Source organism: Fukomys damarensis, unplaced genomic scaffold (genome assembly GCF_012274545.1).
Source record: "Fukomys damarensis isolate Sample0158 unplaced genomic scaffold, DMR_v1.0_HiC HiC_scaffold_16, whole genome shotgun sequence".
Classification (NCBI taxonomy): domain Eukaryota; kingdom Metazoa; phylum Chordata; class Mammalia; order Rodentia; family Bathyergidae; genus Fukomys; species Fukomys damarensis.
The window spans coordinates 65250829-65275112 of NW_022900928.1; the positions used below are offsets into that span (position 1 = coordinate 65250829).

The window sequence follows — 24284 nt, forward strand, 5'->3', positions numbered from 1 at the left end:
GCCATGCACTAAATTAAAATCCAAATGGATTAAAGATCTAAATATTAAAACAGAAACATTAAACTTGCTGGAAGGTAAGTTAGGCAGAACTCTGGAAGACATTGGTATAGGAAAAGACTTTATGAACAAATCCTCAGTAGCACGGGAACTAGCAGAAAGAATCAACAACTGGGATCTCATCTTACTAAAAAGCTTCTGTACTCCACTTCTTTCTTTATGGATCATGTGTTGTATGATCGGACTAATAAGAGAGCAGCACGGCCAGTGGTAGAGTCCCTCAATAGTCTACATGATGGCATCTGCCCCCTGGAGTGAGAACAGGAGGCGGTTGCTGGAGGCCAGTGAGAACTGCATAAGCAAGTGTGCTTTCCTGTCACTGGGTGTCTGGCTGTCCTGGTGTGGGCTTGGTATTTGCTTAAAGTAGTTTGAAGTCAGTTGTCAGAGCACCAGTACCTTCAAGATTGAAAAGAAAAGTGTTGGGCTTTATTTTGCTGCTTGGGTTTTCTTTGTTACCAGTGTCCTTGGTTAGTGGTGGATAAGAGAAATTTAATTTCAGTGTGGTTCATGGTGGTGTTGAGTAGCTTTTGTATTGAATTCAAAGTGGTCTTATAACCACTTTTTTTTTTTTTTTTTTTGTACTGGGGATCGAACTCAGGACCTTGTGTTTGTGAGGCAGATGGCAGAAACACTGAGCTAAATCCCTGGCCCCATTGTTTTATTTGTCACTTTAGCATCTCTGAACTTAGGAGGTGGAAATTATTGCCCTCATTTAGCAGGAGCAGCTTGGGAGGCTTAGGGAGTTGAGGCCCAGACTGGCCCACATGTAGGTGTTGTAGGGACCAGGCCTTTTTCTCTTCACTCAGGCATGGGGCTGTTGGGCGTGTTGAGGAAGGGAGGGCCAGAGTCACTCGGTTCTGCCAGATGAGGAGCACTGAGTATATTTTTTCAACCCTCTCAATGGTCCAGGTTATTGTGTCCTATTTTTGTTTGTAGTCTGTTTCTCACCAAAGCCTGGCACTTTTTTTTTTTTTTTTTGGTACCAGGGATCAAACTCAGGACCTTGCACTTATGAGGCAAGCACTGTGCCTTTGAGCTAAAACCCTGGCCCCTGGCAATGAAAATTTTGTCCATTTTTTTTTCTTTTGCAGTGCTGGGTATTGAACAGGACCTCTCATGCTAGGCTATCCTCTACCTTGGAAGCACCCTCAGCCCTGTCTTTTTTCCTATGGTGTCATTTCTGGTTTTGAATAGTTGTTGATTAATTTAGCCTTTTTATCATGTTCAGCCTTTGTTGATACTCTTCCCTCCCTGCATGTAACTCATAGATCTGAGAAATATGACAACAAACCCATCTCTCTGGATAGGGAAAAGAGGGCAGGTAATTTCTAAATAGGTTGAATTTTCTGATATTATGTGTTTGAAAAGTAAAAGGTGGCAGCTAGGCTTTTCACTAGCCAGGAATTTATAAAGTGATACTTAAGTTTCTAGTAGGCTCTGGCATAGTCTGGCAAGGTATGACATGACTAAAGGTAGGAGAGGAAATGAAGTGAGGGTTCTGGGGTGCAGGGTGTGACAGACACATTGAGTAACTGTTAAAAAGAATTTCTTCTCTACTTTTGGAAAATGAGGGCAAGTGGACAGCTGTGGCTGTCAGTCTGGTTTTTGGACTCAGGACAGTCACCTCATGCTTGAGTTTGCCTGGGGGACAGGCCTGAACAAGGTGGCAGTTTGGGCCTCCTAGAGTTGTGCATTCCCAGCTGGATGGCGTTTAGTGTGAATGTTTGCAGGAGCTATTTGTTTTTTTATGGTGTCTTCTGTGACTGTTTAGGTATCTCCCAAGCAGTAGCAACTTGTGAGTTTGTTAGAAGACATTGGAATGAATTTCCAAGGCTCAGGCCATGCGTGTGTGTCCCTGCTTTTCTCTCTTGTCCAAATCTCTGAGAGTCCTTGATAAAAGGGGGATTTTATAAAATTAATGAATCACAGAATCTGAGAGTAGTACCTTAGGTACACCTGGCTACTGATTTTCACACTTTTGTTAATAGCAGAGCTCGGCCTTCAGATCAGTTTCCCTGTAGAGGTAACAGCTTATAAAGAAAGAAATGGAGCTGCTTTGGTTGAACCTGGGAGTGTGGGCCTTGATGATGTCTCTTCTCTGTCACATGTCCATTTTATAGGGCCCTCCTAAGCACTGAGTCCCCTAGGTTCCATGGAGCAAGATCTGCAGTCTGTTGATTTAGTCCAGCCTCCTCTTTATAGAGAAGGTACCTGGAGCCTAGAAAGCAGCTTATTTTCAAACCAATGGAAGTTCTAACGTTTCTTCCCTTTTTGATTTCTGCTTTAAGTGGAGGGTGGGTTTCTGCTAAGAACTTGCCAAGAGTTGAGGTAGTAAGTAAAAATCGGAAGTGTTCTTAGTTTTCTCTGCAAGTTTATGTACCCATCCATAGGAAACACAGCCTGCTCAGGGACTTCTGGCTTCCTTTCTCTGTGGCCCATCGCCTCTCTCAGCACCTGGGCCTGCTGATCTGGACCTAGACCAAGAGATCGAGGCTAGAAGTGAGGGACCCTTTAAGAAAGGAAAGAGTCCATGCATGTTGAGTGACACTCCATGGGCTCCCATGGGTGTCCTCCCTAGCAAGCTGCAGCCACTGTCCAAAGGCCAAGCTTTCCAAACCCACCAGATCTTTGCCGACGTGGAGAAAATCTTAGGCAGGGCTCCAGCCCAACGCAGGACAGAAATAGCTGATCAGCAGGGTTTGGAGGTACCTCAGAAGGCAACAGAAAAAATCTACCCAGGATCTTCAGACCCTGAAATAGAAGAGCTGGAAATGAGGACCAGACAGCAGAAGCTTGGAGCCATGAGCCCGCAGAACACTGGGCCTCTTGAGAATGGGCAAGATGTGTTAGAAAGCAGGAGCCAGGCCCCTGTTCACGCTAAGCTTTCTGAAGCCAGCAAGGGCCCACAGCTAGGAAGGGAGAAGCATAGCCACAGCATAGCCACACTGAGCTCCACTGGCCCTGGGGGGGACAAGGGTCAGAGCCGTATTCCCTTGCCCTCTGCTGAGGAGGAGTCCTCCCTGTCCCTTTGTTCTTCTGACCACATGCTACCTACCAGGAAAAGTGAGCTGTTCTCAGTAGACGGTCACTTAGCTGAAGACCTGAGCTGGCGGGGAGTTCCTGGGGAAGGTGAAAGCCTGGGCAGGGGGAGGCGAAGGAGAGAGCCCCTAGGACTGTGGGAAGGAGAAGTCTCCAAGCTTGTCGACAGGGCCTCCCCCAGCAGCTTCAAGGAAACAGAGCCCCGTGTCCCCATGGCTCTGGAGGCCACAGCTGCAGATCCACTGCAGGGACGCTTCCTAATACGACCTGATACCTTGGCATCAGAATCAGCCCAAAATGCCTCTCCTGAGGCTCCAGCCATTGACAAGAGCCACCTCCCAGAGTCTCCAGACCCTCCCAATGAAGGTAGGAAGCCCAGTGTGACTGGAGCTAATCTGGAGAGCTGCAGCAGTGGCAGTAGCAGCCGGGACTTGCCTCTTGGCTTGCTAATCCCTGGTGAAGTGAACAGCTCCCTTGGGGGCCTGCAGAGCTCCCGAACATCTGTGCTGGCGGTGGATCATTCAGGCCCAGGGCCCAGAGATTCACACTCCTGCCCCTACCTGGCATCCCAGTTGTCTCACATGCAGAGCTCTGCTGAGGCGCAGTCAGAGAGTGAAGACTACTCTGAGGATCGGAAGTTCTACCAGCACATTCTGCAGAAGGTCAAGCTCTCCAGGAGGCTGGAGGGTCTGGGGCTGTCTGAGAGTATGCCGGAAATGCCATGCAAAGACAGTGCCGATATGGTCTGTTGCATGGCTGCTGAGCCTTTCAGGATGTCTAGTGAGGGTGAGCACGAGGCTATCAGAATCATGGAGAGGAACTCGAGGTTTCTGTCGTGGGGGCCACAGCTGCCGGAACACCCTCAGGAGGTGGCCCCTGCAAGGGCAGGGCAGGAGGTTCCTCAGCAAGCCTGCTGCCAGCCAAGCAGCAGTCCCCTCATGCAGGGGCTAGTCGAGCTGAGTTTCAACAGAGGGCTTGCTACAGAGCCGGGTGAGATACAGCTTCTCAACCAGGTAGGCTGCTTAGAGAGCATGGCCTGAGGCTTCAGGTCAAGGTAAATTTATCTGGGAGGGAGCAGGTGGATTACATCTTACCGCAGCCCTCATGTTTGCTTTCTTCTTACTTACCCTCCCTTAGTACTATTTTATTTTATTTTTGGTACTGGGGGTTGAACCTGGGACCTTGCACTTGTGAGGCAGGTCCCTTAGCACTATTGACCCCTTTACTTAAATGTCTGTCTTGTGGGACAACATGTATTTCAGGTTTCTTCTACCCTGTCTTTTGCAAGATAGGGCATTTTTGACTTCCCATCCCTGGATATAACTGTTAATTCGTGGGTGGTTCACATGCTTTGAAGGTGGTCAGTACTGAGAGTGGGCAAGGTGGCACTAATGCTGGGGATCACACAGGATATAGCCACCTTCTGGGGTTTGTGAAGCCTTTCTCATAAACTAGTTCTGAAGAAGGGTCCTTCCTAGGACGCACCCTACATCAAAGTTCTGAACCTGTTCCTCCTTAGAGGCATGCGGGGCTAGAGAGTTTATATCCTCATGAAGGACTGAGGCATGCAGTCTCCTTGTGCTGGCCAATGAGCTGTTTCTACTTCTTTCCTCTTGTGTCCCCAGAAACCAAATAGCTAGATTGTGTCTTGCTTATGCAGACCCTATTTGTGACTTCACTTCTTCCCCTACTGGGATTTGCCAAAGGGCTGGGCTGGCCCTGTCATTCTAATCCTTTGTCCCTGTAAGAGTCACCACATTCTTCATTCAGGAGAAGTCAAGTTGGATGGATCAGAGACCATGGAGATCAGTCTGAATTTCCTTGATTATTTTGCTCTGGCCCAGCTGTGGCTTTACCCAGTTGTTCCCTCTGGTTCCTAATTGCTGACGTGCACTGTTTCTCTGTTAGCTTTAATAACTACTATAGTATTATAGATATCAGATAAGCTGCAGATTATCCTGAAAGTTTTAATTAGCCCAATGGCAGCAAGTTTATCTTCTCCGAAGGACAACGCCACGCAAAGCCCCACCCTCAGAGTTAATGGCTATCTATAGAAGATGATCAGCTAGGAGTCAGGAATGTATAATTTCCCTGCTAACCATTGATTTAGTAAAGGCCCAGGAGAACAAAGCCCTCAGCATGCCTGTCTCCCTCCCTCAAGCCCCCAGCACGTTAGCAAATTAGCCATGTTAGGAGTCTGTAATTTTCCATAAATACAGAGTGCGAAGAATTTGCTTGCTGATATGCTGAGGCTGGTTGGAAGGGCTAAAAGTAGGAGGGGCAGGGCCAGATTTCTCATCGTTCACTTAGAGAACCTCTTTTTTCTTTTTTTTTTTTTTTTGCAGTACCGGGGAGATCAAATTCAGGATCTTGCGCTTACAGGCGCACGGTGCCACTGAGCTAAATCCCCAGCCCTGGAAGGGGTTCTTGATCTCACCAGTCTCCATTTGCTCAAGGGGAGTGTGGGTAAAGGCAGAGCCTGTCTTGGGTTGTCATGAGAGTAAGATGTGACATTACATATCTGTGGTACATTTTGGCCAGTTTTATGTGTCAGCTCTTTTTTCTCCCTAACAACGATACTCTACAACAGTCTAGATGGTTTGGGATCTGCAGAGACTCAGGGGTGGTTCTCACCTCACCTTTCAGCCAAGCATCCAATGCCTGCCCTATGCAGAAATAGGACTGCCCTTGTCCCTGGCTTCTAGGCTGAGGCTGTGGCTGAGAAGATGGCCAGTCTGAACTTCCTCAGCCTGACCTCTTCTGGGTTCTTTGTTCTTCATTTCCTGTGGAATTAGAGGTTAACAAGACTTTTGCTTTTTATACATTTTAAGTTTGAGAGAAAAAGAGCTCTTTGTAAATTGTCCCCAGAATGCTGATTTGGCCTATGCTTTTTTTTTTTTTTGGTACCAGGGATTGAACTCAGGACCTTGTGCTTGCGAGGCAGGCACAGTGCCACTAAGCTACATCCCCAGCCCTCTTTTTTTTTTTGAGACAGGGTCTCACCACGTAGCTCAGACCAGCCTTGAACTCACTAGGTAGCCCAGGCTGGCCTTCAACTCACAGCAACCCTCTTGCCTCAGCCTCCTGAGTGCTGGGTTTGCAGGTATGTGTCACCATCCCTGGCTGGCCTGTGCTTCTGTAAGACCAGGCAATTATAATGGGAATCCGAGCAATGGTAGCATCCCGTAATATCCAGGTGGCCTGGGCCACTCACAAAGGGCCCTTACATTCATCATCTTGTTTGAGCTGCTCAGTAAACCTTCTCTGGGGGCATAGCACCCACCCTCTTCATCTTGCAGATGAGTAAACTGGGAACCTGAGAGTCTGTCGGTCTCACACCTTCTGCCTCAGTCTAGTTTCTTTCTCCAGTCCTGGCTGGCACAAAACCTTTGTGAGAGCAGGGTGGAAGACCTTGCTCTGTCCACTGCAGCTCCTTGACAGGTCTTTTCTCAGCGCCTTCCTCAGCAGAGGAGAGGGGAGAGAGAGTTCTTTTGTTGTTTGTGCATTTTTTTTTCATTTTCATTAAAGTACTAGATGCCCATAGTTTAAAAAAAAATTCCAAACCAAGTGAAATAGCACCAAAAGGCGTATGACAAAGTACTGCAGTTCTCCAGGGTGCAGAGCCCTCCCGAGAGGCGGCCACTGTTTTCTGGTGTTTACTTCCATCTTTGTCAGTAATATGCTGAGATTGCTTTTTCTGTACTCATCAGTTTTAAGCTCTATCTGTTGAGACTTCTATCGGGTAGATGAGGGGTTTGTCTCTACCTCCCTCTCCCACATACTTCCTTCATGGCTTCCGAAGGGAGAAGAACCCAGTGCAGCATCTGCCAGATGTGAGAAAAGTTTATGTGCGCTAGCATTCAAGTTATTAGAATCAGGAAACAAGCCTGTGATTTCTCACACAGTTGGCACAGTGGCAGTTTCTGGATGTTGTGTTTCATTAGCATCCTCCAAGCGGAGGTGGTTTAAATTTGAGTGGGCAGGATTTAGATGTTTTATTTTTGTATCTGTCTCCGACACTCTCAGAGCCATGTGGTTTCTTGGTTTTGTGACAAGATGTTTTCCATTGCCCAGGCTCTGGGTTCCTCATTAGCCCCGATCCATGTTCCTCTCGGGGGCCTGGCTCCTTTACGAGGCCTCGTGGATGCCCAACCCTCTGCTCTTCGTGGATCTCAAAATGTGAGTCCGGGGAGCTCTGCAGAATCTGGTCAGCTCGAGGAATTCCCACCGGTGAGTACTTTGCTGGTGTGCGGTGTTTAGTTATCGCCAGGCCTTCTAGAACCAGGGCCCATAGATGAAGAGTAGAGAGAACAGCCTGAGTCCTCAGAATTCATAATCAGTGCAGGAGCTCAGTCACGCCCATGTGACACCGAATGTGGATGCTGGGCAGTAGAGGACAGGTCACGGCAGAAGGTTACCAGTGCTGACTTCCTTGTCCACGCAGCCAAGCAGTGGGAGGTGGGGTCCCCAGGTCAGCTTCCTGGACAAGGGGGCACTTGATCTGAGGGATGTCTACACAGAGAGTAGGAAAAGCATTCCACAGTCAGTCTCTGAGTCTTCCTAGTGAATCCTCCCTAATTTCCCTTCTCTATTTTGGAGCCTCCACAGGGTCTCAAGACTTCTGTTTCTACAAAAGGTCTCTTGGGCCCCATCCATGAGGATAAGAATGCTGTCAACCTCTTGGCTTTAGGGGAAGAGACCAATGAGGATGAGGAGGAGAGTGATATCCAGGTAATGATGAAGTCCTCTTCCTGGCTTATGAACCTTCTATACAATTTCGTTTTCTAGAAAAATTTTTTTAGGGGCTGGGGATGTAGTTCAGTGGCACTGTGCCTGCCTGGTAAGCACAAGGTCCTGTGTTTGATCCCCAGTACTGAAGCAAAAAAAAAAAAAGGAAAAAAAGAAAAGAAAGATTTTTTTTTATTGCTGTGGTAAACTATGTATGATGTAAAATTTGTTGCTATTATTATTATTATTATTTTTATTTATTTATTTATTTATTTATTTATTTATTTATTTATTTATTTATTTATTGTTTTGCAGTACTGTGGACCCAACCCAGGGCCTTCACACTGAGCAACATTTTCAGCCCTTTAAAAAAATTTTTATTTCAAGATAGGATCTTGCTAAGTTACTGTGTTGCCCAAGCTAGGCTTGAACCTATTTTCCTGCCTCAGCCTTCCAGAGGGCTGGGATTATAGGTGTATGCCACCATACCCAGTCATTTTAACTATTTTGAAGTGTACAATTCAGTGGTCTTAATACCTTCGCAGTGTTGTACAGTCATCACCACCCTTTATTTCCAGAAGTTAGTCATAATCCCAAATAGAATCTCCCTACCTGCTGGGCACGGTGGCTCATACCTGCAGTCCTAGCATGTGGTAGGCTGAGACAGGAGGATCACCATGAGTTCGAGGCTAGCCTGGACTATATAATGAATTCAAGACCAGTCTGAACTACATAGCGAGACCCTGTCTTCAAGCAAAAAACAAACTCTTTACCCATTAAACAATCCCCTTCCTCTCTAGCTCCTGGTAACCTCCAGCCTAGTTTATTTCTCTATGAATTTGCCTATTTCTAGATATTTTGTTTAAGTGGAATCATACAGTATTTGTATTTTTCCTTTTGTGTCTGTCATCTTTCATTTAGCATGTTTTCAAGGTTTATGTTGCAGCATTCATGTGAATGTAATTCTCTTCATTCTTTTTGAAGGCTGAATAGTATTCCACCACATTTATACCACATTTTTTTAATCTCTCATCTGTTAATGAATACATGGGTTGGTTTTACCTTTGGCTGACCTCTTTGCTATTTAAAAAAAAGGAAAAATGATTTTGTAGCCTACAGTTTCATTTTTTTTCTTTCATTTTTTTGGTTTGGGAGATCTAACTCAGGTCCTTGTGCTTGTGAAGCAGGTAGCAGAACCACTGAGCTAAATCCCTGGCCCCAGTTTCATTTCTTGATCAGTCTGTATGTATCCTAGGTCTGATCCTGAAGACACAGCTGAGGAGCTTCCTGGCTATTTTCTTGGCACAGAGAATTGTTCACACTGGATAAAGGACTGCTTAGTGGCTCCTGCTCTGAAGCTCTGGCTGGGCTCTGCCTGCCAGCTTAGCAGGACCCCACTCTCCCTCTGTGTGTCCCTCCCCTGGGCTGGCCACAGACTTATCTGGTCCCATGATCATTTTTGTTTCTAGAGTGTCCACAGCTCCAATGAGTTTTTTAAGAACCTGCACCTGGATCTCGGGTCCCTGGGGGAGAACTTTGAATATGAGGTAAGAGCCTGAATCCCCTGCCGACAAATGCCTCAGCCGGAGATCCCTCCTTCCTTCTGAGGCCTTTTTGTCTGTGGATCATATTTGGAAAGATACCCATTTTGTTCCAGTCTTATCCAGGATTTGTGGGGTTTAGAGAAAGACAAAAGTAGCAGTTTACTTACTCATATATTAAATAACCATTTCTTGAATGTTCATGCCTGGGACACTTCACTAGGTGCTGTAAGACCTGTGAGCATAAAGGAAATCTGCTTATTGCTATCTCAGATTCTGCAGTTTCAAAAACTTAGGGAGAAGAAATTACCCGTCTGGACATCGGGGCAAACTTGGTAGAAGAAATAACTTATGAACTGAGTCTTGAAGAGCCACTGAGTTTTAGACATGGTGGATTTGAAGGAATATTCTAGGCAGTTGAACAATCTGAGTCAAGGTTCAAGGGCTGAAAAATGCAGAATGTAAATGGGAATAGCTTCGGGAACACCCTCCCCAGTTCTGATCCCCTTCTCTGAAGTCTGTCCTCTTTCCCATGAGAATGTTCTTTATAAAGAAGAAAACAAACAGCAAAACTCATCGTGATTTAATGCCTATGACCTCCAATGTGTATTTGCACTTGGAAGGGAACATCTCCTACTATTCATTCTTTGTCTAGTCTGATTTATTAATTTTTAAACAACTGAAATTTCTTTATTCCCAAAATATTTTCACAGCCAAAGGATCATGAAGTCAATGAGTTTGACTTACACAAACATTTAAATACCAGCTGTAGGCTTAATCATTTAAACTTTTCATAGGTCTAGTTTATCAAATTCTTTAAATACCTTAAACACCTTAAAATCAAACCAATCACTCACACCTTATTAGAATGATCACAAAACAGGCCAGTAAAACAAAAGTGCCGCTATCATAAATTTAAATTTGTTTCCTTATTATACCTTGTTCTGTTTTTTTCTTTTCTTTCTTTCTTTTTTTTTTGGTTGATATTGGGGATTGAACCCTGGGAGCACTGAGGTACATCCCTAGTCCTTCTTATGTTTATTTTGTATTTTGTGACAGGGTCTTGCTAAGTTGCCCAGGCTGGCTTTGAACTTCTGATCCTTCTGCTTCAGTTTCCTTAGCTAGGACTACCAGGCTTTCTCCCTTATTATTTCTGACTTGGTTTTCTTGGTGTTTCTCTCACCTTCAGAGCCAAGGGACTGTCTCAGGCCAGCTGAGGTTACAGATGTTGGCTGACAGGCCCTGATTTGGCTCTTGAGACCTGAGCTAGACCTCCCACCCCTCTCTCCCAAGGGCACAGCTCTATCTGTTGGACAGGACCTTCTTCTTAGGTTTTTGCCTGCTAGAGCAGATGTTGTCCAGTGTTTTGGATCTATATAGTCACATAAGTTTTCTGCAAAATGTGGCACTTTTTTCTGAGTGTCCCATCTGTTTTATTGACCTGGTACATATGTACTTTGAAATGGTTCCTTCTGAGTGGAGCTTAGTCTGGTTGGGTGCCCCAGAGGCCTTCATTCTGTTTGATTCCCTGCTATGACAACTTTGTTCCACCCACACCTACCATTAAGACCTGCACTGACTGATGGAGTCAAAGGGGCTGCCCTGTTTTGCTTATAGGACAGTGACCTTGAGTAGTTATGAGAGTATCAGGCAGACTTAGTTGCTTTTGGAGGAAGAGGATAGTTTCCTAGAGACTGAGCAAGTTGAGGGTGGATATTCTGCCTATTCATATCTGTATTTCAGCACCGTGCCCACTGCTTGGAACATAGGAAGCCCGCGGGGATGTTTTGTTAAACAATGGAGAGTGAATACATGAATGAAGGAGTTATGCTGGGGTGGGGTGGGGGATATCTAGGCAAGTTGTACAGTGTTTTTTTCTTCCCTTGATTTTCTTAGGTTCTGGGTAGAGCGGTATTTGGTTCTTGGTATCAGCTGGTGGATCACGTCTCACTGTGATCTTTAACTATTTAACTTTTACTTTGTAGTGGGTTGTAGATGTCAACAAAAAGGCATTTTCATTTTTATCATGTCCTGAATTTCTTGAAGGTTTTCTTTCTGATGATTATGTGCTTTCAGTGGGGGGAGTGGGAACTCGCAAACATTTTATAACCTCTTTAATATAAATAGGCCCCTCAGTGTGACGGGAGAAATGTCTGGAGTGGGTAGTGTTAAATACACCTCCCACCCCTGTCTCTCTCTGCCCAGCAGATTGAGTTCTTTTTGCCTCATGGGGTGTGGAATTCATATGTTCTAACTTCAGGCAGGAATTAGGGCTTTTTCTCCTAGGAAAACTGGTAGTGGGGATGAATGATGGTTTTAGAACAGGCAAAGCTGCCTCTGCTTGGGCCCTGGCCTTTGAGAGTGCCTTTTGTCTCAGCTTATAGTCCTTGGATCCTTGGAAATGTCCACCTTTCCCTACTGTCTGGCATCCCGGGCAGCCTTTTCCTAGAGTGGTTCTTCCTGGCTTAGCTCTGCCTTGTCTCACTGAGCTGTCACTTTGCTCATGATTCCATGAGAGGGCAGTAGGTGGCAAGAATGCATTTTTCCCTCTGTCTCTTGATCCTTCCTCTTCTGTCTTCCAATTTAAACCCATTTCTAGTCTATCATAGACTCAGAAGGGAAAGAAAGGTTCAGGGAACCAGCACTGAAAACTCATATGAAGAAGGTGGGAGAGGCAGAAGAGTGGGCGAAAAGGCAGTATGTGGCCATGTGGGGCTGATGAAAAGCCCATCAGCAGATCAAAGGAGCAGGAGGGAGCCTGGGCTTAGAAATAACAGGATGATGTCAGTGTGATTGGAAAGCGCTAACTACACTGGGGAGCTGTGCAAAGAGTTGAGACCAACTTGGGGGCGGTGGTGAGACCAGGAAAACAAACTGGACTGATGTTTGGCCTGGTGGTTGGTCTCTCCAGGCAGATCAGTGCATGGACATGGTGTTCAACCCCCCACCCCATATGATTGTAGGAGTTCCTGCCCTTGTGTTCTGGTCAGGAAGTGGAGACTGTAGCCCTGGAGAGTTCTGGCTTTTGGGAGAGGGTGTCAGATATTCATGAAATGGTTCTTATATGCGCTCTTTGCAGGCCTCTCCTCATGCAGATGGCCTTGTGATGTTCAAGGACCTGGGGCAGTAGCAGCAGGAAAGGAGTGTAAGCTCAGGTGAGCTGAGGGCAAAGCTGTACACCCACAGAACCCAGGGCAGGAGACTGCACAGGCACCTGAGTGTACATGCTGGGTGGGGACCTGCGGGATCAGGTCTGGTAACATGCCAAGGAGCAGCCACTGGGAGAAAAGAGATGGGTGTGAGTCAGTTGTACTCAGCTCTGATTCTCCATTTGTGTAATCTCCTCTGCTTTCTCCACCTTCAAGGTGTGCCTCTGGCTGTCCTGTCATTGGAGTTCATTGACAAGGTGCAGAGAATGCAGGTCACTTATTTTAATACCAGCCATGTTTTAATACTTAGGTAGACAGACAAAGATCAGCCCCATCATATGAAAAAAATCTTTGTGTTTTGGGGTGCTTTGGGTTGAACTCAGGAGCTTGTTCATGTTAAGTACACACTCTATACTGAGGCACGCCCCAAGCTGAAAATCTTCTTTTGAAGAATTTAAGGTGTAAGACTTGGTTAGACAGGGCCAAAGTTATTATGTAGTCTACTTGTAGTCTCTCATATATGAGAACGAGAATCTCAAACTGTATCTGGTATTTTCTGATTTTTGATAGGTTGCTGTTTTTCCATCACTTTGAATAATTAAATTAATAGTGAACATTTATTTGTTTGGTATTGTCCACTTAATAGGCACCATAACTACTATATCGTCTAATCCCTGCGTGACCTTGACAAATAAATATTACATCTCCATTTTACAGTGTAGGAAGAGAAACATCAGTTCCTCTATCTGCACAACATACCTATATACTTAATGATTTTTTTTTTTTTTGGTGCCAGTGATACTAGTTTCGTTGTTTTTACAGTGTAGAGAGAGAAACATCAGTTCCTCTATCTGCACAACATACCTATATACTTAATGATTTTTTTTTTTTTGGTGGCAGTGATACTGAGGATTGAGTGCAGGGCCTTTGCACTAAGCTACATTTCCAGACCTTTAAAATTTTTTTATTTTGGTACTGGGGATCGAACTCTGGTGCTTGTGCTTGCAAGGCAGGCGCCAGAACCACTGAGCTAAATTTTTTTATCTTGAGACAGGGTCTCATTAAGTTTCGTAGGCACTCAAACTTATTTTCCTCTTGCCTCAACCTCACAGAGGCTGGCTTGATTTTTTAAAAAATCCAGTCAACAAGCCTTTATTGAGCATCTGTTATGTGTAAGAAACTGGGTACTGAACACAATAGAGAGCAAACCTGGTGAGGGAAACAGACCAGGAAGCCAGCATTTATGACAGGCATTATGGAAGAGGATGGGGAAAGCTGATGTCAGGTCAGCTGGCCCAAGACCAAGGAAATCTTCCTGGAAGAGGTGATGTGAGGACCAGGGAAGTTTGTCAGAATAGTTTTGTGTGTGTGTGTGTGTGTGTGTAAGAATGTGTATGGCAGGGCAGAGGTAGTTCAGTGTTAGAGTACAAGGCCCTGGGTTCTATCTGCAGCACACCTCACCAAACAGAAAAGCATAGCAATTTAGAGAAATACCATGGTTTTATGTGCATGCAAGAGAAGAGAATGTGACCAGTCTATGGCTGGAGATGAGCCATGAGAAGCAGGCTGGAACTGGCAAGCAGGGCTGTAGGCTAAGTGAGAAGGAGAACTTCATCCTCATCTTGGAAGCAGTGGTGCTGCCAGGGGCCTGACACTTCCCTGTTACCTGGCATCCCTCTTTGGGCCAAGTTTCACTCCCAGCTTTAAGCAGGAGAACCTTCCTTAATCCCAGATGAGCCCAGCCAGGATGGATCAACACTACTTGCTGAGGGAGGGCATGTGGCCGGCCCCTCTCCTACCCTAAGAAGCTGTCACTTTGGAGCCTACAGAGCCCCACAGACCAGTCATGGAGCCTTTTCTGAGTTCTGGCCACTGCTGGGAAGTGAGGCCTAGCTTGTCTGCAGAAGAGGAGCTCTTTCCCCTTCGCTCAACCTAGGGATCATGCAGATTATTTCTGTATGATCTTGGAATTCTTGAGGCGAGGGAGAAGTAACACTAGGTAGTACCCGTGTTCTCCAGTTCGCCTTCTGCTTTTCTTCCAAGTACAAGTTGGGGCTGATGTCAGGGTCACCCCAGCATCTGGTGTTCCTTTGCTTTGGGCAGTAAAAGCTTATAATGAGGCCCATCTGGGACATTTTGCTTTACTTGATATTGGCTCAGTTCCCTGAGGGAAAGATGTATGTCTCAGTTATGTTTGGTTCTTCAAAGTAGTGTTTGCATATAGAAGGTGCTCAGTGGATGAATATGTGGGTCTTATCATACAGTACTAGGTAGTATTTACTGAACACTCACTGTATATCAGAACCCTTCTAAAGTTCTGTAACCCACTGAATCAGTGTTAACTCATTTAGTCTTGTGGGCACTGTTATATCCTTGTATTTTGGGGGAGCAAACTGAGGCACAGAGAATTTACCCCATCTAAGGTCATACATTTGAAAGGTTGGCGCCAAGATTTGAGTCTAGGTTGCCTGTCTCCAAAGCTGAGCTGTGTACTGCTTTGCTTTACTGCCTGTCTTTACCATCTTTGGAAAGCTTGGGTTAGCTTATCATTAGGCTGCCAGACCTGCAGGTGATGGTCATATCTTTGGGCTGAGTAGATGCTTTACCAGAGTGCTCTCATCAGTAAATGCCATGTTTAGGGCTTCTCCTTGGATCTTTTGATTCTTGTGGCAGTCATCTTCTATCACAGCAGTGAGATATCTGAAGTAATTAACTTGTGAAAGAGGTTTATTTTGGCTGTGTTCCCTGATGAGTTACCCCATTGTTTTGGGCTGTGGTGAGGTAGCACACCGTGGTGGGCACACGTGGTAGAGCAGAACTGCTTACATCTTGAATCAGGGAGCCCAGAGAGGAAGGGACTAGGGCCCCGCAATCCCCTTCCAGGGCATGCGCCCCAGTAAGGACCTCCAACTAGGACCTACCTCCTATAGGTTCTACCACCTTCCAGTAGTTCTACCTGGGGATTAAGCCTCAAACACATCAGCCTTTGTGGGTCATTCGAGATCTAAACTATTTAACACAGTCATCATGCTCCTTGTTTGAATCTTCAGAGTAGAGAAGCAGAAAGTCTTATAATTTCCTGGTCAGGAGTTGTTCAGCCTGACAGCCCATGTATTAGTATAGATGTTTTCTGGAGGGAGGTCTTTGCAGCCTGAGCCCAGGAGAGAGCAGTGGGTAGATTTCCAGAGAAGGGTTTTGTCCCTCTATTTTGGCCAACTTGAGAGAATTCAGTGGAAGTGGTCATAGATTTTTACTTGTCTTTAAATGAGGTTTGTGTGTGAGAAGCAGGTGTGGTTGGTCTTGAGGTGTGCTGCTCATATCTACTTATATGAGATCCTGCTGAGTGGAACTTAGATTGACAGCAGCCAGCTGCTGCCCTTTTGTACTCCCTGGTTTATGCCTTAAACCATGCTTCCTCTTGGTGATAGGTAACATGGGTTGAAGGGCAAGGCTATTCCCGCCTGAGTGCGGTCCCTTTAGTGATATTCTGCTGGAACGCTGTACTGGGCTGGACGTCACTTCTCAGAACTATACTGTGCTTCCTTCCATCTCTCCTGTCTTCCTTCTCCCCAGGAACCGGTTCAGAGCTGCATCATGTTCTGAAAGGCCTCCCTGTCTCCTTTATCCCAACAGACATTTCCTTTAATAGATCTTTTGTACATCTAACCCCATCATGACATCTGCTTTCCAGGGGACCCAAATTGACTGTCCTGGATGGAGGAAACTGTCTGCAAAGTTGTCAATGATCAGCTTGTACAAGGGAGGCTTTGGGGAGGAAGGGAACGCTCTTTGGTTTCATCTGCTGCCATCTTTCTCTCGTGATTTCTTATCATCATCTTAAATGAATCTTGGCTTCTGAGTTTGTAGTCTTTTGGCTAACGGGGCTGGAAAGAGACAGATTTATTACTAGAGGACGTGATAGATGATGGGAGAGTTGTGTAGTTCAATGCAGTGATTTCTAAGCCCATCAATGGATAGGAGTCCAGTTGGACATATCCAATCACCATAGAAATTCCAACCTAGTAGATTTGAAGTGGACAGGAATCTGTGTTAGGTGTTGGAAACTTGGGGTGAAAACCCAGGCACTAGTCCACGGGAGTCAGGAAATAGCAGCTCTATCTTGTAGCATGTCTCTAAACTGCTTTTCTGTATTCCTCATGTTTTCCTTTTCTGACATCATCTGTGGTCCCTAGGAGTCTCCAAGAACAAGTCAGCCAGTGGAGAAGGACATTTCTCTTGATTCAGACATTGCTGGCCCCACTACTCCTGGAAAGCTCTTCAGACAAGGTGCAGACAGTAGTCTGAGCAGTGCTGATGACAAGGGACCACAGGACAGAAGGTCAAGCTCTTGGCTCCCAGGAAAAGAAGAGAATGAGAAGAGTGACCCTGTGGCTTTCACATGTCCGGTGACTCCTGGAGTCGACCCTGGGCTTGATCAGCTTGCCAAGGCCTCTAAAAAGGGCTCTAAAGAGGAACTGATAGATATAAGAGAGAAAGGTTCCTTGACAGAAGAAGCTGCAAAAGAGCTAAAGAAGGAGGCTTTTACCCCAAAAGAGAGCAGATCAGATGCCATCGAAGTAAGTCACTGTGGTGTCCCCTAAGTACTGGCCACCTGTACCCTCTGCTGCTGTCTCTGACCCTGTGAAACTTCCTATCCCCACACCTTCATTACTGAGTCAGAAGCTTCATTTGAAGGCTTGTACTGGGCTGTCAGCATCAGCCATAAGCCTTAATTGTGACAAATATACCCAGACCCAGCAGGCAGTAAAATCCTGAGTGCAACTGCAAATGTGCTGGCACTAGAAATTTAGAGCAGAAATGAGCTTTTCCATTGGCCCCCTTCTGGGATGTTCATGTTCTTCACTGCTCCTGCTTACTTCTTCTTTCCCTTCCCTGCCTCTCCCTCTACTTCTAGTTTGGTTTACTGCAATTTGACTGAATTCCTCTGTAGAGAGAGGTGTGTGTGTGTAGGGCGAAGGGTACCATAGTTGATAGTGTTCTGCCCCAGCACAAGTAGCACAAGTATATTAAGTTACAAAAAAAACCTTTTTTTGGGGGGGGGGCACTGGGGATTGAACCCAAGGCCATTGCATTGAGCTACATCTCTAGTTATTTTTAAATTTTTTTTTAACCTTGAGACAAGGTCTTGCTAAATTGTTAAGTTGCTCAAGCTGGGCTTGAATTTGTGATCCTTCTGCCTCAGCCTTCCAGAGTGCTGGAATTACAGGCTAGTATTGTACTGCAGTCCTCAGGATCCCACATCCTGGGATTACAGGAGTGTGCTGTCATGCCTGGCAAGGAGACTCTTCTGCTTGATTTGAATGGCTCTTTCTGAGGCAGCACAAGACATGGAAATGGTTGCTTTTACCAGACTATGCCCGTGACTATAATGGACAGAAATATGTCTTTGGATAGCCTTTGGAATTTTAGGTTTTCTAATCCTTTGGTTCTCAGGGCAGAGGGAATTCATTTAGCTTTTATCTACTTCCTGGAAAAGGTATCCTTTTCCCATTTTTTAGTATAGCATCAAACTTCTGTATTGCCAACTTTCTAATCATCTCCACTGCACTTGCCTCCTCTCACATGTGACACTGGACTGATCTGATTCAGAGCATGGTTGTCTGCACTCAGATGGGCCACTCAGCCCTGGCTGGGCGTGGGAGAGAGATTTGTATGTGTGTCTGGAGAGAATGTCAGGGTCTTTGCAGTTTTAAGAAGAGGTAGATTTCAGTTTGGCTTGATCCTCTGCTCTGCTCTGCTCTGGGGATTTCTCTGTGCATCTGTCTCCTTAGGACTTGAAGATTAGTGAACGTATGAAGGAACCACAGCTCTCAGACTCCATGGCTTCTGACCCCAAGTGCTTCCTTGGCCTGGTGAGTTTGCAATAAGAGGCAGCATTGTGGGAGACAAGAGCATGGATTTTTGGGTCTCCTGGGTTGAGTAATTTGTCTGGCATCACAGAGGTAGTAAGTGGAGAAGTTAGGACTCAACATTGGGCCTTGTTAGCTCCTATCTCTCAACCTGTTAACTACAGATAAGTGTATCTGTCTATATATTTGCTAGGAGAATAAAGTGAGGTAGAGAAGTAAAACATGAGCCTTTCGACATTAAGTAAATGTTAGCTGTTATTACTTTTACTGTAAGTGAATTGTCTATGAGATCATGTGAGCTTCTTGTAAGCTCTAGCTGGGATGCTACCCAGGTCTAGAGGTTGTGTTTCTAGTACCACTGAGCAATGAAGCAAGGTACAATCTCTAGGTTTTGGCTGGGAGGGCTGCTATGGTGAAGGTTTTGTCCTAGAGTACAAGCATCCATAGTTTTTTTGTCCCAGACCCTCTGCCCAACCTGCAGTATTCTTAATTTGCTGTGTCTGAGTCTAAGGGGAGTAGTTGGGGTACTTTTGGGCCAAGTATTACCTCTGAATACCTCCCTCCCATCTGCTTGCAGAATGTAGATGAAAGGCAAGAGATTAGTAGGCGAGGGTCAAGGATGAGCAGTGATGATATGGAACAGGGGGAAGAGGAATTAGGAGGCTGTGTGCTCTAGGGGAAAGATGGCAGATACAATATGTGGAGTGGAATTCAAACTGAAAGATGAGTGTCACCGAAAGAGCAAACCCCACAAACTAGGGAGGGAGACGAAAAGTTATTGTTGTTGGCAAAAACCATTGGTGAAGAGTAGCCATATCGTGTTCAGCCAGTATCACTGATCTGGAAGCTAAGAATCTGGCCCTCCAAAGCAGCCACCATGTGGTGAAATGTGCCTGTCATTCCCCTGCCACCCCTCTATGGGATAGAGGGAGAAAGCCATGGACAGCAGGACTAGCCCTTGTCTGGGTGTGCCGCCATTTATTGGGGCCGATGGCAGAACTGTCCCCATTAGCATGCTGTTGGACAGCAGTCCTTAGCCCAGCAGGATCTTGACTTCGGTGTGAGGGTGGTCCTGTGACAGCCAATGGGCATTGAGGAGCTGGCCCTGGGTTAGGCATTTGCTGCCTGTCCTACAGAGAAGTCTGCAGAGAAAGCACTGTTAATTAATTCCCATCATCCAGAGGGGTGCTTATAGGTGAAGGGGGAAGGCTTGAATGAGCTGGAAGTTGCCCACCAAACTTCATTTCCAAGCTGCCCACAGGTTTTCTGGCACTTGTATTGCCCTGGTTGGGCACTGAGGGGGAGAGACAGCTGGAAAGTGACATGCTTTGCAGCACATATCCTGGAAAGAGCTTGGGTTTTGGAGTCAGCCCCAGGGCCTGTCTGACCCCCAATCCCTTTGCTTATCAGTTGTGTGACCTTGAGCAAATTGTGTGTGCTTCCCAGCCTGCTTCCACATCTGTGATTATTTCTGCCCGTGATTTTATTATGAAAAATTCAAACATCTGGAGAACTTAAAAGAATTTTGCAGTGATTACTCACATACCACTTAGCATCTACAATAAACATTTTTCTATACTTGCTTTATCACATCTGTGCTTCTAGTTGGTATTATTTTGAAGATTAAATTAGTAGATGGCCACATATTTATTTAGCACAGTACCTGGATGCTTTTCTGGAAGGTTGACATTAGGGGTAGAGGAGAGGCTTTTGTGAGTCGTATGACAGAGACATAGTTGACTTTCCTATCTTCATTGTCTCTAGGAATTTGGTTTTCATAGCCGAGTCACAGAGGACCTGCTAGATGGTGATATGCTTTCCCCAGACCTCCACGATGGAGTCCACTGCGAGGTAAGTCTCTCTGGGTGCAACTGGGCTAGGACCTCATTTTCCATGGCAGCCACTTTTTGGGATAGTCCACAGTGATTCTTGCCCATCCTGGCATGCTCTTCTGAATGTTGTTTCCCTTTTAATTCCTTAAGGCATGGCTCTGACTGTACCTTTGATGGGGCTTCTGACTGTTCCTACTCTGTTGCTGCTTTGAATTAAACCATTTTCTCTATCTATTTATCAGTTTATTCATTCATTGAGCAACTGATCATTGACCACATCTGCTTATGTGCGAAGTGTTGTGGAGACTGGTTTTAATGGCCCTTCCCAGCTTGGGCCATACATCCATCCTTTCCAGCTTCATGCTCAGCCCGCCTGCCCCATCGGCTGAGTCTGCCCTTCATCCTTCTGAGTAGCCCTTCCACCTCAACTACTGCTGGGCCTGCTGCTTTCTTCCCCTTCTGCTACAGCAGAACCCTTCTGGGTTTGGAGGCCCACCTCTGAAGCTCCCTCCTCCAAGCAGGATGAATTGTTCCTTCTCTTTGCTCCCTTTAGGGCTTCTTGTTTTGTTTTATGGTTATGTGTCTTTCCTTGTCAGATGTACCCTCTGTGTGGGCACCAGGACATTTGACCCAGGTAGGCTATAAGGGTGACTGAAACAGAGATCCTGTCCTTGAGGATTAAGACAAGAGGATTGGTCTTTTTCCCCCTTTCTGGGTTGATCAGAAAGATTCTAGCACATGATCTCTGCAAATTTAAGGAGCATTTGGTTTGAGTGAAATAGAATTTTATTGGGTAAAACAAACAAGCAAACATGCTAAACATGTTTAGTATGAACCCAACCTGGGAGTCCTTAGTGAAATGCTGGGACAGGCTAGAGTTTTTAGGTTGATTGCATTTGAGTCCTTCATGTTCCTCCCATGTGTGGCTGATGCCTTCCTGGGCTGTTGTCCTTCCACCAGGTTTCTGCTAGACTTTGGTCACCCTATTTGTGGTACTTGAGGATATAAAAGTACAAACAAGGGCAAATTGGAAGTCAGGAGGAGTTTGTGGCAGGTAAATTGTTAGGCCCCTTTGGCAGCAAGTGAGTGGGAGAGCTGCTGAGTTGGTAGGATGTGTGTGGGTAGATTGGAGTGAATTCAGTTGTTCTGGCTCAGAAATTTGGCCAATATTAGAATTATTTGGGAGCTTTAAAATTGGCAGATTTCTCTGTCCTACCTAAGACCTAAGGAGGCCAACAGCCTCTTTTTGTCTCCTACCACTTGGTGTAAAGTAGTAGCAGAGCTTGACTTGGCTTTGCTTCTCAGGAACTGCCCCCTACCTGCATCCCGAGTCAGCCTGCCCTTGCACAGGAAGCCCTAAGTTACACCTGAGCCCAGCCTGTTGAGTGGTAGGCAGTGCTGGTTGCTCAGGTTGGCTCTTGGTAGGGCTCAGCCTTTAGCTCTCTTTGTATTCAGGGTATGTGTGGAGGGTTGAGCAGGCAGGTGGAACCAGAGGAATGAGCAGCACTCCTTTTGTGGGACAAACAGAACCCTAACTGCAGTCTCCTTTGTGCTTCTTTTGGGCTTTGGTCCATTTTGCTGCATTGTCTCTTGTCCTCTTCCAAGGACACAACCACAGCAGAGGCTTAGATGTGAGCAGGCCTAGTTTTTGTTCATTTAAAAAATGTTTCGTGGAGGGCCTGGCATTTAGCTCAGTGGTTCCACCGCCTACCTGAGTACCAAATCCCCGGTACCAAAACAAAACAAAAAAATGTTTTGTGGGCTAGGGGGTGCAGCTCCAAAGTAGAGCTTGCCTAGCATGCCTGAGCATATAGGTTCTATCCTCAGTACCACAGGCAAGGAAGAAAAAGCTTTGTTGAAATATGAACTTGATTCTTTCCACAATTCTAGTCACAAACTGAATTGGACAAAAACCAAATCAAATTCAGTTGTTAAGTTCAGTATTGACCTTATGGGGAAATTTGATTCATTTTTTGTCAAGTTTGGTTTGCGACTAGCGTCATGGAGAGAATTGAGTTCGTGAACTGAGGTACCACTGTGATTCAAATAAAATAAGGTTAATGTTCACAGTTTGATACATTTTACCACACGTATGAAGTACAATAAAAAATATGATAACTGTTTAAATTAAAAAAAATTATTACAGCAAAAGACACTTTGCCATTAATCCCCCTCAAAAGACTCCCCCCTCAGTTTGAATATGCTTACCCAATCGTTCTTTTTTTTTTTTTTTTTTTTTTTTTTTTTTTTTTTTTTTTTTTCCATACCAGGGATCGAACTTGGGACCTTTAGCTTGTAAGGCAGCTGCAGTGCCACTGAGCTAAATCCCCAGCCCTACCCAATCATTCTTGCCAGGAGAATTCTTGTGAAGCAGTTCTAGAAGTCTTCGTTCATGAATGTCCTTACTTGCACTGTCATGGCTCCTCAGCGCCTGAATCAATTTAGAACAGTTACTTTTCATGGTCATTTTGACTTTGAAAAAGAGCCAGAAGTTGCACAGTGCCAGATCCAATAAATAAGGTGGATGAGAACACACTGTAATGGTTTTATTTGACAGAAATTACTGTAAATGTTTGATTAATGAGGGATGATCATAAAATATAGTGAATACGTTAAAAAATTATTACTGTAAAAGACACATTATCACTAGCCCTCTTGAAAGCAGTCAAAATATTCTCCCTGCTTTGAACACATTTATTTCATCATTCTTGGCAATGTGTCTTTTAGTTTAATAAGTTTTTAAAAAATTTAACTATTCACTATATCTTTCAGTCACTCCTTGTATAGTATATTCCTTTGAAACTTATCATAGGCAAGATGAATTATAGACAGTGAATTTTAGAATAAATCAAAGAAGTGATCATAATGCAGGTCAAAGTCCTGTTTCCTGCAGCCTTTATTTCACAGGGACTAAGAATGGTTTCCATTTATGTTTTTCATGTGCCTCTCTAGAAATGTACGTGTATGTGTAATTTGTTTTTGTAACTTCTTTTTGCTTTCCACAGAAAATTGAGATTGTGTTACCAAAAATGCTTGACAATATGTACTTTAAATTTATGAATTGACTCTGAATTATTTCATATAGACATACCTCTCTTATTTTTTTTAGTGGTTGCATAGACTCCTGCTATATGAATGTGCCATATTTTGTTTAGCTGAGGCCTGGGTTTTAAACCAAGCCAAACCATGGAGCTGACTTAAGGATGGGGGTGCAGTGTCTTGAGAATTCTTGAGCATTCAGCCCAGAGGCCCAGGATGTGCTTGCTGTCTCACCTTTCTGAAAAATGCTTTGCTTCCTTTTCTGGGGTGTAAAGGTCTAGGAAGCAAGTAAAACTCCACTCAGAGAACCTTCTGTCTGAGTATACTGCCAAGGTTTCCATTTTCTGTGGCTGGGGAACTAGTTCAGTTTCTTATAAAAATATAGACGGTGAAACAAGAAGGAATGAGGCAAAGAGACTTGGCCTGCGGCTCGCCTCCAGTGTGCCTGCCTTTTTCCTCACAGTACTTGGCTTATAGCCCTTGAGTCCTTCCTGACTCAGGGCTCTGTCCCTCAATTACTGTGATCACTGTACTTTGTTAGTTTGTTAAATGGAGTTGACCTGTGCCATTTTTTTTTCCTTGAAAAGTGAGAGAGGGAGATATTTGATGAGTTTGGTGTGGTTTTCAGAGGAAGACACGTTGTGAGCTGAGTACTGGAAGCATCGGGGGGCTGCATGCCCCTGTCATCATCTGCAGGCTCTGCCTAGGCTGATGCGATGAGGAGTGGCAGCCCTGGCAGGGAGCCCTTCTGCTGCAGGCACCATGAGGCACTCACATGCAGCACTGCTATTTTTAATATAATTTGGGGGAGCTGGGTGTTAGCTCAAGCCATGCCCTTCCTTGCCCATCCAGATGGCAGAGTTGGCCACAGCTGCTGGGGCTCAGGCTGCCAGTGGAGAGGTGTGTTGGGGGTTGGGTACAGGGCTGGGAACCCCACTGGGGAAGATAGAGTGAGCTGTCTCCTGCCCTTCTCCCTGTTGATCCTTGTGTCCTAGAACAGACGGGGCTCCTGTTGGGGTGACAGAAGGA

The 24284-nt window shown here is 45.4% G+C and overlaps 1 protein-coding gene across 7 annotated transcripts in view; it reads left to right on the forward strand.

The window, feature by feature from the left end:
- Positions 1 to 24284, forward strand: part of Cep164 (centrosomal protein 164) — a 73233-nt gene that overhangs the window by 25800 nt on the left and 23149 nt on the right. For 3 of the 7 annotated variants that reach the window (XM_010629371.1, XM_010629375.1, XM_010629376.1), the window contains 6 exons: positions 7171 to 7326; positions 7696 to 7827; positions 9294 to 9371; positions 16708 to 17091; positions 18307 to 18387; positions 20149 to 20235. In XM_010629371.1, the coding sequence (XP_010627673.1) occupies positions 7171 to 7326; positions 7696 to 7827; positions 9294 to 9371; positions 16708 to 17091; positions 18307 to 18387; positions 20149 to 20235 (918 nt within the window). The remainder of the gene's footprint in view (positions 1 to 7170; positions 7327 to 7695; positions 7828 to 9293; positions 9372 to 16707; positions 17092 to 18306; positions 18388 to 20148; positions 20236 to 24284) is intronic. The other 4 variants (XM_010629372.1, XM_010629374.1, XM_010629378.1 and 1 more) reach the window with 4 other exon arrangements.